The following is a 13,315-nucleotide window of genomic DNA, read 5'->3' as shown; positions in this document are numbered from 1 at the left end:
ACTATATAATTTGGTTACTTTGTGGCTGGGTATAGATGTCTCTGTTTATCCTGTTTGGGGTTCTGTGCCCTTTTTGAATGGACATATTTATGTCGTTTGTTAAATATGGGAAGTTTTCTGTCATTAATTCTTTGAGTATTCCTTCTGCCCTTTTCTCTCTTTCTTCTCCTTCGGGACTCCCATATGACATATATTGGTGTGCTAGGTAGTTAGACCCACAGGTCTAAGACTCTGTTTTTTGCTTTTGCTTTTGTTTTATCCTTTTTTCTTCCTGCTTCTCAGCCTAAACCAAATTCATTTGCCTTATCTTCGAGATCACTATTCTTTCTTCTTCTTCCACCTCCAATCTACTATTGAAACCACGTAAGGAATTTTTCATTAGGTATTGTGTTCTTCATTTCCAGTATTTCTCTGGAGAGACTCCCATATTTTTCATTGATTGTTTTCATCATATTCTTTAGTACTTTCTCTGTCTTTTCCTTAAATCCTTCAGCATATTGAGGATCATTATTTTTCAGTTTGTGGTAAATCCAAAATCTAGTCCTTTTCATTGATGGTTTCTGAATTTTCATCTTTTTCCTTTGGATGGGACATTATTTCCTATTTATTTGTTTTTCTTATAATCTTTTATTGTACACTGTATGTTTTAATGTTTTAAAGTGTTAACACTGAGCTAGCTGTCCCTTAAGTTTGTATCCAGCTAATAATATGACAGATTTTATTGAATCAAAACAAACAACCAGGGCAAAAGGTATCTTTCACTATCTTTGCAAATTGGTTCTGCTTGGGCTGGGAGTTTCCTTCAGAACTTTTTCCATCAAGAAGATAAGTTGGAGGCAAATAGGAAGTGCAGGGTCCTTATTGTCTTATTTGAGATTGTGTGGATCCTGGGAGTCTGCTTCTTTACCTGAGCTTATCCTTACTAGAAGCCTTAGAAATCTCCTGTTTACAGTTCACAGGGCTTTGAATGTCCCATCTATCCTTTTAAAATAGATATCCTTCCTCTCCTGGGTGCTCTCTTGAGTGATTTAGGAATTCCTCTTCCTCAGGCTGCTTCAACTTGTTTCTCACACTGTCTCAGCTGTCTGTAAGCAGCTTCTCTGACCTCAGGACAAACACTTGGAGTGCAAGCCTGAGGCAAGTTCCCTGGTTCAGTCTCTCAAACTTCCACTCAATAGATTGGCACTGATGTACAGGCACCCCAGAATACACACAGTGACCACTCTGCTCCCTCGAACAGGACCCACAATGAAAGTGAAAGCTGGCTGCACTGTCCATGGTTTTCAGGAATGTTACTATCTTTAAGATTCCTCTATCACCTTTCTGACTGGGGCTGGAACAATGGCCACCTTCAGAGCTGGCTCCCAGTGATATGCAGCAGCTGATCAAAGGTAGAGATGTGTGGCCACACCACACACTCCCAGAGTTCAGAAGACTAGGTTTTTATGTCCCACCTTAGCCCTTATTAGGTGGCCAGTAGCCTGTGCTCCTGTCCCCACTTCTGCCTGCCATAAGGCTGGGAGAAGGGGAATGGTAACTGTTGCAGGGAAGGTGAAACTCATCAGTATTTATCAGAATTTACCAGCTTCTTCCTTCTACTCTTTCTTGGATACTGCATAGATTTCCCCTATATTTTGGAGTTACAAAATGGTTGATTCAGACTGTTCCTGCCAATTCACTAGTTCAAGAATAGGGACTGATTCTTGGAGCTTCCTACTCCACCATCTTCCTATATTCCTCCCTCTCTGTTTTTTTTTCTAGGTGACCTCTCTTCAGCTAAGAATTCTCTAAACTCTGTTTTTCAGGGTAGGGGCTTTGATTGAGTCAGTTTCATCAAGAAGAGGAAGTGGGCATGGTGGTTAATGTGGCTAATATATTTAGAAAATATACCATTGGGGATAAATATGTATTCCATAATTTGAGGAAAGATTAATTTAGGCATTGTACTTTTAATATTAATATAAACCATAGATTAAGAATAAATCTCATTCATAACTAGAGCACAAAAATAAGTTATTAATAAAAGCCTTAAGTTTATTAAATATTTTAGCTTGGAGGGAAGAGCATTGAAATAGGTGCCAGGAGAGGACAGGTCAAGTTTAGCAGTAACTGTAATAGTTAGGATACAATCTCTACATGTGAAGAAAACTCATCCACTAGGAAGTAACTTAAAATTTCTATGGCTAAGTGTCTCATGTCTAAGTTGGGGGTAATAACCCTGCTTAAATTAGAAATTCTTATAGAATCCTTGCTACATAGTAAGTACTATATAAATTTTCTTTAAAATTTTATTTATTTATGTATTTCTCTCTCCTTCCCCCCCCCACCCCCATTGTCTGTTCTCTCTGTATATTTGCTGTGTCTTCTTTGTCCGCTTCTGTTGTTGTCAGAGGCATGGGAATCTGTGTTTCTTTTTTCATTGTGTCATCTTGTTGCGTCAGCTCTCCGTGTGTGTGGTGCCATTCTTGGGCAGGCTGCACTTTCTTTCTCGCTGGCGGCTCTCCTTACAGGGCGCACTCCTTGCACGTGGGGCTCCCCTACGCGGGGGACACCCCTGTGTGGCACGGCACTCCTTGCATGCATCAGCACTGCGCATGGGCCAGCTCCACCGGGGTTTGAACCGCGGACCTCCCATGTGGTAGATGGACGTCCTAACCACTGGGCCAAGTCCACTGCCAGTACTATATAAATTTAAGCTAATATTAATACTAACTTTGTTCAAGTCATTCAACCTTTTGGAAATTTTTATTCTTTTGCGTATGTAATCAAGGGACCTAGACAAATGACAGCACTCCATATAATAAGGAATTTTTACTATATTAACAATAGTGTAGCATGTATTTATTAAGCAATAACTTTGTAAACACATAGCTACATGTCTGTGATGATTCAATCATAATCTACGTGCATTGGTTGCTAAATCTTATGGTGCAGCTAGGTGATCCCAAAAGGTTTGCTGAAAGAATGAATGAACATTTTTCATATTAAGGTAAAATGTCTTCAGAATTACTTCAGGATCCACAAACTAGGTTCGTACTTTTGTACATGATATTAAAAATTATCAGGTATAGTTGACTTAAAATATTAGGAAGTATCCAAAAGAAATTCCTTCTATTTGTCATTAATGACAATTGATTAGTGAAATAGTAAAGGTAGATGAGATGGGAGGTAAGGATGATGATAGAAACTGAAACTAGTAAATGTAAAGAAAGTCAATGTCAACTTTAATCTATTTCAAAGAACCTTGATGTAAGCTGTGCAGAACGTTTTCAAAATTAAATTTAATCTAGGAATTTTGTGTTACAATTTCTTCTTTCTCCTTCAAATTCCAACTAAATACACAATTATACTTTTGTCTCAATTTTACTTCATAAAAGACAAGTTTAATTTCATCACTAAGTTAAGCAAATAAATATTTTTTCCCATAGAAAAATGCACCAAGCCTGACCTGAAAAATGGTTATACCTCTGATGGAAAGTTATTGTACAAAATTAAAGAGAATATGCATTATAGTTGTGCTTCAGGATACAAAACCACTGGAGGGAAGGATGAAGAAGTGGTTCAGTGTCTTTCGGATGGATGGTCTTCTCAACCAACTTGTAGGAAGGAAAATGGTATGCATTTTAATCATTTCCTAAAATTGAAGCTAAGGACTTATGAAGCTAGAATTTTCTTATGTTGATAAGCATTTCTATTTAATGTAATTTATATTTTCAATATGTCTGTAAAAGTAGTAAGTTGATATTATATTATTTTCTTCAAGTGCTAGATGTTTCCTTGATCTTGATCAGTAGTTCTCAAATCCCATAATACATCTACTTCAGTAGTTAGCATTTGCACTAAGTAAAAGGAATTAGAGTAGTATAAAATGAAAAGACTTTAATACTTTAATAAACTTGTTCTTTGCAACATATATAAATTACTATTTCCTTTATAAGAGAAAATTTGAGCTCCTGAACATTATTTTACATTATAAAACAATGCCAGACATCGTTAAAAATAAACTTGTTCTTTGCAACATATATAAATTACTATTTCCTTTATAAGAGAAAATTTGAGCTCATGAACATTATTTTACATTATAAAACAATGCCAGACATCGTTAAAAATTATCCAATGATTTTAACACAAATTGTTAGTATTTTGCAATTTTGCTAAGGGTTAATTCTGCCTTATAGTCTTAAGTATTAGTGAAAATATGTTTTGAGGTTTCTTTTTAATATTTTAAGAGTAATGATAACATTTGTAAAATAAATAACTTCATTTTTGTTAGAAACATGTTTGGCCCCTGAATTGCATCATGGAAATTATTCCACAACACAGAAAACATTCAAAGTAAGTGATAAAGTACAATATGAATGTGCTACAGGCTACTACACAGCTGGAGGGAAAAAAACAGAGGAGGCAGAATGTCATACCTATGGGTGGTCTCTCACACCAAAATGTACCAGTAAGTTCTCATTCTGAACACAATTTCCTATCACTCTGAAAACTTCCTCTTATACGGAAGTGTATATAAGTTGTCATGTTAATTATGTTTCATTTTTCATACTTCTTTTCCTTCTAGTTTAATATATACAGTGGCTTTTGATCATCAAATCTGTCAAGTAGGAAATGTACACACTATCAATTCTAAATCTTTTATAATTTCAGAATATATCCAATTAATTAATTTCTATTCCAGGATGTCATATAAGTAATATGTGAAGTTTGTTCTAGAAGAAAAAATAAAAACTTCTTGTTATTTGTTTTTCATTTTCAGAATTAAAATGCTCGTCCTTAAGACTGATAGAAAATGGTTATTTTCATCCTATAAAGAAAACCTATGAAGAAGGAGATGTAGTTCAGTTTTTTTGTCATGAAAATTATTATTTAAGTGGATTTGATTTAATTCAGTGTTATAATTTTGGTTGGTATCCAGATTCTCCTATATGTGAAGGTAATTTTTAAAAATTTCACACTCAAACAAATAAAATACCATGTCTTAATCTTTATGAGCTATGAGCTTTGAAAAAATATTTGTGGTAATTAATTCTTGTCCTAAATACTATTTTAAAAAATAAATATTTTTAATTTAAATCAGTGCTATTTTCAGCAAACTTTAATATGTTTATCCTAAGAAAATGTAAGTTTTATGTTACTTTTTGAAGTGGATGCATCTTTAAACTTACTGTGTTTTAAAATTGCATTATAATAATGTATAGCTTTCCTCACTGGGAATTGATAGATCCAAATGTACCTCGAGCTGGCAACTTTGGGAAGATACTTTCTTAATTGGCCACATATTTCCTGATGTGAAAATAAAATACAGTCTTTAAAATAGTGAATTAGAGAGCAGAAAAAGCTGTAGAATATTATCCAGAAATGAAAATGAAAAATGAGGTTACCTAATAAGAGCTATCAAAAAAGTAGTAGCTATCATTAAGTTTCTATCCCTGGATATGGTAAGCAAGGTGATAAGATTACCTATCAGATGACACCAATTCAATATCATTTAAATATACCTAAGATGTGATATGAAGTAGCTATGATATGATATATGTTTAGTAGAGAAAAGAGTTCTGAAAACAAATATTTTATACAATGTGACAAATGCTATAATAAATTCAGGTACAAAGTTCTTGAATAAACATTATAAGTTCTGCTTGATATGGAATGGGGTAGCATTCACAGAAGTGTTAGATAATATTTGAACTGAGTTTTAAGGAGAGCTGGTGTAGCTCAAGGATTGTGTGCCTGCTTCCCACGTATTGAGGTCCTGGGTTCAATCCACACTACCGCCTTAAAAACAATCTAAGCCCCTCTTGATATAGATGTGGAGTGGACACAATCATTCTAAGGTCCACAGGATGGAGGAATAGAGTATGGAATAGAGTGGACTTACTGATATTCTATTATGAATTATTGTGATTAGTAGTAATCGAAGAAAATGTGGCATTGGTGTGGAGAAAATGGCCATGGTGGCTGTTGGGGGTAGGGAGTGGGAGGAAGAGCTGTGATGTGGGGGCATTTTCGGGGGTTGGAGTTGTCCTGGGTGGTGCTGCAGGGCAGTTACCGGACATTGTGTGTCCTCCCATGGCCCACTGGGTGGACTGTGGGAGAGTGAGGGCTATGGTGTGGACCATTGACCATGAGGTGTAGTGGTGCTCAGAAATGTATTCACCAAATGCAATGAATGTCTCATGATAATGTAGGAGGTTGTTGTTATGGGGGGAGGAGTGGGGTGAGGGGGGTGGGGGTACATGGGGACCTCATATTTTTTTAATGTAACATTAAAAAAACAAAGACAGAGAAAACAAAACAAAACAAAACAAACAGCTACATCTTAAAAGATGAATAGTGGGGTATTCAAAGAATGGAGAGAGGGAAAGGGCTTGGTATTTTAACCATATTTTCTCTGCATTATGGTTAGCAAAATCATTATTGACAGGAATAAGAAGTGAAGTAGAACTTAGAAAAGAATGGTGGAGATCTGAAATAGCTGTTGAGAAGAATGAAAGATAAGTTGCCCACAGTCATGTAACGGGGTTGCCCAGCATGATTGCGATTGTATATATGTATTGGACTATAAGAGTGTGGTAGGTTGAATAATGATACTCTCTGCCCCTGTCTCCCCAAAAATGATGCCTGGAACCTGAGAAAATTACCTTATATGGACAAAGGGACTTTGCACATGTGATCACTGTCAAGGATTTTGAGATAGGGAGATAATCCTAGATTATCCAGGTGGGTCCTAAATGTAATCACAAGTGCCCTTAAAGGGATTCGATTGGATTACAGAAAAGGAAATAGATAAGATGAAGGAAGTAATAGGTTGGAGTGGTGTGAGGAAGGGTCAGGAGTCAAGAAATGCTGGTGGCCTCTGGAAGCTGGAAAAGGCAAGGAAACCCCTAGAGGCTCTAGAAGGAAAACAGCCCTGCCAACATTTTGATGTTAGCCCAGTGAAACTGATTTCAAAATTCTGGCCTCCAGAACTTTAAGAAAATTAATTTGGATTGTTTTAAGCCACTAAATTGTGGCAATTTGTCATAGCAACAATATAAAAATAATCCAAGGAATATTTCAAGATATAGAATGTGAGATATGAATTCAGATGGACATGTGTTCAAGAACAGATCTACTGCTTACTAATAATTTATTTACTCAAGTTTCTTTTTAAACATTTATTTATTTATCCCCGCCCCCCCCCCCCCCACAATGTTTTTGCTGTCTGTGTCCATTCGCTGTGTGATCTTCTGTATCTATTTCTCTTTTTGTCTCCCCTTCTCGTCTTTCTCCTCTAGGATTCACCGGGATTCAATCCTGGGGATCTCTGATGTGGACAGATGTTCCTCATCACCTGTGCCACCTCAGTTCCTGGTCTCTGCTGCGCTTCACTTTGACTCTCTCCTTCATCTCTCTTTTGTTGTATCATCATCTTGCTGCGTGACTCACTTGCATGGGCACTGGCTTACCATGTGGGCCCTCGGCTTACCATGTGGGCACTCGTGTGGGCACTTGGTTCACTGCATGGGTACTGGCTCGCAGCCCAGGCACTGGCTTACCTTGAGGGCACTTGACTCACCATGCAGGCACTTGTGCGGGCACTTGGCTCACCACGTGGGCACTCAGCTCACCATGCAGGCACCCAGTTGTCTCACCTTGTCTCACCTCATGGGCACTTGTCTCACTGTGCAGGCACTTGGCTCACCATGCGGGCACTGGATTACTTTGCAGGCATGCTTTCTCTTCTTTTTTCACCAGGACGCCGCAGGGATCAAACCCAGGTCCTCCCATATGGTAGGTGGAGGCCTTATCACTTGATTCACATCTGCTTCCCTACTCCTTGAATTTTAATTTCCTTATCATTATATGGGAGAAATTATACTTAATTTAGGATGAAAGGAGATATTGAATGTAAAATGCTTGTTGTTTTAGTTTTCTAGTGCTGCATAACATTACCACAAAAGTGGCAGCTTAAAGCAACACACGTTTATTTTCTCACAGTTTCTGAGGGTCAGGATTCTGGGGAGGGCTTTAGCTGGGCCTTCTCCTTCAGTTTCAAACAAAGTTGCAATGAAGATGTTGGTTGAGACTGCAATCTCATCTGAGGCTTGGTTGGGAAACTCACTTGGTTAATAAACTCACATGGTTGTTGGCAGCATTCAGTTCTTTACAAAGTGCTGGACTGAGGCACTCAGTTTTTTGTTGGCGGTCAGCCAGGGGCTCTCTCTCTGTTCCTTGCCTTATGACCCTCTCCAATGTGGCAGCTTGCTTCTTCAAAGCCAGCAAGGGAGAGAGAGAATCTCAGCAAGACCAGCATCACAACCTTATGGAACGAATCTTTCATATAATCACATACATCCCATCATCTTTGCAGTATTATATTGGTTAGAGGTAAGTCACAGGTCTCACTTGAGGAGAAGGGAATCACACATGGGAGTAAACACCAGGATGTAGGGATCATAGAGGCCACCCTGGAGTCTGTCCACCATACTCACTATGGTGCTTGGCACATTAAAAGTGCTTATTAAATCTTGACTATTCCCTCTCAATTTAGAGGTAGAGTGGGCATCACTAACCCAAGGTCCTCAGGATAGAGGAATAAAATATGGATTAGAGTGGACTTACTGGTATTCTACTATAGAATTATTGAGATTCTAGCAATGGAAGAAATTATACCATTGATGTGGAGACCGTGGCCACTGGAGTTGCTGAAGGCAGGGAGAGGGAAAAAGAGGTGTGAAATGGGGGCATTTTGGGGATGTGGAGTTGTCCTGAATGATATTGCATGGACAGATGCAAGATATTACATATCCTGCCATAAGCCACTGAATGGACTGGGGGAAAGTGTAAACTACAATGTAAACTATAATCCATGCTGTGTAGCAATGCTCCAAAATGTACTCATAAAATGCAATGACTGTACCACACTAATGAAAGAAGTTGTTGATGTGGGGTCGGTGGAGGGTGTGGGAAGTGGGGTATATGGAAACCTCATATTTTTTAATTAAACATTTTGTGTGATCTACATATCTTTTAAAAATAACTAAAAATATATTTTAAAAATCTTGGCTATTAGTTTTGTAATTATACAACTAAATATTCTGGTGGGTTTTTTTTTTTCCATAAGGAAGAAGAAGAAGATGTCCTCATCCACCCCTGCCTCTGCATGCCAAAATTCAAACTTATCCAAAAACTTATCATCATGGAGAAATAGTCCATATAGCATGTGAACTTAATTTTGAGATCATGGGGCCAGAAGAAATACGTTGTGAAAATGGAAAATGGACAGAACCTCCAAAATGCATTGGTTAGCAACACCTTGAGTAAGCATGTCCTGAAAACAAATTTGTACATGTAGCTTAATGGTCTTTAAATTGTACCTTTTCAGAAGTAAAGGAGAAGATAGCCTGTGAGGACCCACCCTTCATTGAGAATGGCACAGCAAATCTACACTCTACGATTTATTACAGTGGGGCTAAAGTGACATATGGATGTGAACATGGCTATCACCTCCATGGATCAAATGAAATAACTTGTAAACATGGAAAATGGACACTTCCCCCTAAGTGTGTTGGTATGTAATAAATAAACATATTGATATTTAACATCGAGAACTAAGCCTATTGGCTAAAGTTTTCCATTTTGTTTATTTAATCCATAAAGTCAGAGCAAGGCACTACTGTCTAGACAGTTAAAAACGAATTAATACTGCATCTTTAGAACAAATCAATACTGTGCCTCCTCTGCTTTTTTTTTAAGTAGAGATCTACAGATTTAAACCAATGTAAAGAAATGGGAAACTTAACAAAATTTTGACTACACTAAGCACTTAGATCTGTTTGACTTTGAGTGTTAAAAGGACAGCACCTAAGTTATGGTGAGACATGTCCCTGGTCTTACTTCTCACTAAAGAACACCACCAGGCTATACCATCACTGCTGGATGCTATCCTTGTCGTTCTTCTTGTCTCTTGATCAGATCCTGGAAAGATCTCCATAAAACTATTTTCTAGGATAGTTACTGCATGAGGCAAAGACTATTAAGGATGCTGAAGAGAAAAAGAATATTACAGAGTAAGAAAGAGACTCTTAGAGAGAGAGAAAAAATGGAAATTTCATATATGATTTAACTGAGACCTGAGAAGGAGAGTAATGAGAAGGAAAACTAAAAGTGGATAATGCCATAAAGCAGTTTAAGAATTGATCAGAATCTTTACGATAAAACTGTTGTTTCCATTTCTACACACCTTAAGAAATCTGTATCCTTAATTTCTTCAGAATCAAAAGAAGTGGGGAAAAAAAGCAATCTTGTCCTGAAGAAAAAATTTGCTGTTTATTCTTGCTTAGTAAATTTTAAAAATATTTGTGCTGTGTAACAGTTTTCTAATTTCTGATGAATTTATAAATCAATCGTCCTGAATAATATAGTGAAAATATTGAGGTACTATCATAGTATTGAGGTACATTTATCATAGTATGTATGGGTTACATGGATACTATCAGTATATTATATCATTGTGTAGTTATGAGTTCATATTAATTTGAAAATTAACTTCTTTTCTTAGAAAACAATGAAAATTGTAATCCTCCACCTAATGTGTTAAATGGGGCTGTGGTTGATAAGTTATTGGCAAGCTACACAACAGGATCCTCAGTGGAATATAGGTGCAACGAGTATTACTTATTGAAGGGATCCAGGATATCTCATTGTGAACAAGGAAAGTGGTCAACCCCACCTGTTTGCTTAGGTAAGATAAGAGAGTACACTAGATTTCTTTAAATATTACTTTTGTATTTTTATGTGATTTTCTTATAATGCTTTATAGCATAGAAATGGCTATTTCGTATAATACACTTTTTCCCCCTGTGTTTCACTCATTCTCATATCTTTAAGTAGAAAAATTCCTAATGTCTTAGGGTCTAGGTCTACATTAATTTTTTCCCCCATTACTTTTTGTGTTTTCTTCTAACTGCAACTTTCCTTCTATTATAGTCATCAGTGTGTCCACTTATATTGACCTCAGAATAGTGTTTGGAAGAGGAAGAATCCATCTGGTTCTTTCCTTGGTTGGGCATTTGCTAATAACCCCTTTGTCACATCTTCCTCACCAAAATGGTCACCTTTATTATAGCTCAATGATTATGTAAATACCTGTCTGTAAGCTATCCTAATGATATCTTGGAGTAAGGCATGGTATTAAGAACTTTGCTATTTAGAGTGTGGAAGATAGGCAGTTCTCTAAATAATTACCTAAATTTAGATAACTTTGAGAAAATAACATACTCCTTCACCTCAAGTTTTGCCTCAGTTTTTAACTTCACAAGCCAGTTTTATTTAAAAAGCTTGATCTACCTTTGTATCTACAGAGCATGAACAGTTACAGTTACATTATGACTTTTATAAATAGGTAATGACATGATAAACTTCCTATAAGATGAAATAAAAAACACTTAATTTAAAACATTAACATTTTAAACTACAAAAGCAATTCATTGTTATTTAACAAATAATTAGTAAATACAGAGAAGCAACTAGAAGAAAACAGAAAATATCAGGAGCCTTGCCTGAAGTAATCACTATTTGCAATTAATATAATGGTTTTCTAAACATTTTAGATCATCTATATATATCAATACAGAGGTTATGTAAGTTGTTTCTTTTCCCAATTTAAAATATATTATGAACATCATGTATTATATTTCCATAATATGCATTTTAATGGCTGCATATTATTCCATAGCCCAGATATGTTATAATTAATATAGCTAATCATTTTCTTGATGGACATCTAAGTGTGTTTTCAATATTTCACATTCCAAATAAAATGTTTATATCTAAATATTTGTGCATTTTAAAAATATTTAATTTCTTGTTAATTAAAACAACTGATTATATTTATTTTGCCCATATTTCATGTTATTATTTTTCAAAAGTTCTTAAGTAGATTTTCTGGATCAAGGTGACCTGGAATTTTAAAGTTTTTTTTTTTAAATGGTGAGTTGTCCTTCAGAAAGTTTATTCAGATTTATGCCTTTACCATTAATGAATACAAGTAGTTTTCTTAGAGTCTTTGTCATTTTTTAATATTTTAATTTTTTAATTTTTTTAATTTTTAATTTTTTAATGCCTTCTTTTTTTTTTTAAGATTTATTTCCCCCTACCCCGGTTGTCTGTTCTCTGTATCTATTTGCTGTGTCTTCTTTGTCTGCTTCTGTTGTTGTCAGCGGCACAGGAATCTGTGTTTCTTTTTGTTGCATCATCTTGCTGTGTCAGCTCTCCGTGTGTGCGGCACCATTCCAGGGCAGGCTGCACTTTCTTTCGCGCTGAGTGGCTCTACTTACGGGGCACACTTCTTGCACATGGGGCTCCCCTATGCGGGGGGCACCCCTACATGGCATGACACTCCTTGTGCGCATCAGCACTGGGTGTGGGCCAGCTCCACAAGCATCAGCACTACGCATGGGCTAGCTCCAAGTGGGTCAAGGAGGCCCAGGATTTGAACCGCAGACCTCCCGTGCAGTAGACAGACGCTCTAACCACTGGGCCAAGTCTGCTGCCAGTTTTTAATATTTTGATCTTCAAATTTTTGTTAATTCAGAAAACAGATTATTTTATTTATTTAATTATTGATAAACTGGACTTTTTCAGTTTTCTAGTGATTATAGTTCTTTTCATAAATTGTTCATAAGTTAGCCATTTTTCATACTTATAAGATGTATATTTATGTACACTATATTATCCTCTTGACAATCATATATATATAACAAATAATTTTCATGTTCATCTATTTGTAGTGTTTTCTAATATACAGGTATATTAATTTCTTTTGTGGTTTCTGCCCTTCAGTTCATACTTATGAGGCTGTTCCCCTTCAAAATCAGATGCATTTTTACTGTAGTTTTTTCTAGTGCCCTCATTTTTCATATTTGTTTTTGATATTGTTTTTGTTGATGTGATTTATATTGCATTGGATGGAAGTATAGTCTGAGAATAGAAGATGGGTCAAAATAGTAATGGAAAAGCTAGGAATGTACAAACTTATAATGAATAAAAAAATCTAAAGAAATATATAATTTTATACCTGAAAAAATTGACTCAAGAAATTTAGGTTTGGCGCTAATGAATCAAAGTAAATATTGAATGAGGAGAAAAGGAGAGGGCACTTTTATACTTTGGAATTGAGAGTATTATAACACCAAATGCTAGAAACAGTGTGATTAGAGGTAGACTTTTCCATCTGTGGGTCATTATTCCAGACATGACCCTCTCCAAACTCTGTTGTTATTCCCTGCTCTCACTCTTCTTCAGCTGCGCTGTCCTTCTTACTTTT

At 36.2% G+C, this 13,315-nt stretch overlaps 1 protein-coding gene across 2 annotated transcripts in view; it reads left to right on the top strand.

Moving 5' to 3' along the window:
• The window catches only part of F13B (coagulation factor XIII B chain), a 46,700-nt gene that overhangs the window by 8,927 nt on the left and 24,458 nt on the right, over positions 1 to 13,315 (top strand). For both annotated transcript variants that reach the window (XM_012518763.4, XM_058274912.2), the window contains exons 3-8: positions 3,429 to 3,614; positions 4,274 to 4,450; positions 4,763 to 4,939; positions 9,113 to 9,292; positions 9,374 to 9,559; positions 10,550 to 10,732. In XM_012518763.4, the coding sequence (XP_012374217.1) occupies positions 3,429 to 3,614; positions 4,274 to 4,450; positions 4,763 to 4,939; positions 9,113 to 9,292; positions 9,374 to 9,559; positions 10,550 to 10,732 (1,089 nt within the window). The remainder of the gene's footprint in view (positions 1 to 3,428; positions 3,615 to 4,273; positions 4,451 to 4,762; positions 4,940 to 9,112; positions 9,293 to 9,373; positions 9,560 to 10,549; positions 10,733 to 13,315) is intronic.

This window comes from Dasypus novemcinctus, chromosome 13 (assembly GCF_030445035.2).
Source record: "Dasypus novemcinctus isolate mDasNov1 chromosome 13, mDasNov1.1.hap2, whole genome shotgun sequence".
NCBI classification, from domain to species: domain Eukaryota; kingdom Metazoa; phylum Chordata; class Mammalia; order Cingulata; family Dasypodidae; genus Dasypus; species Dasypus novemcinctus.
This window is presented reverse-complemented; position numbering and strand designations above follow the sequence as displayed.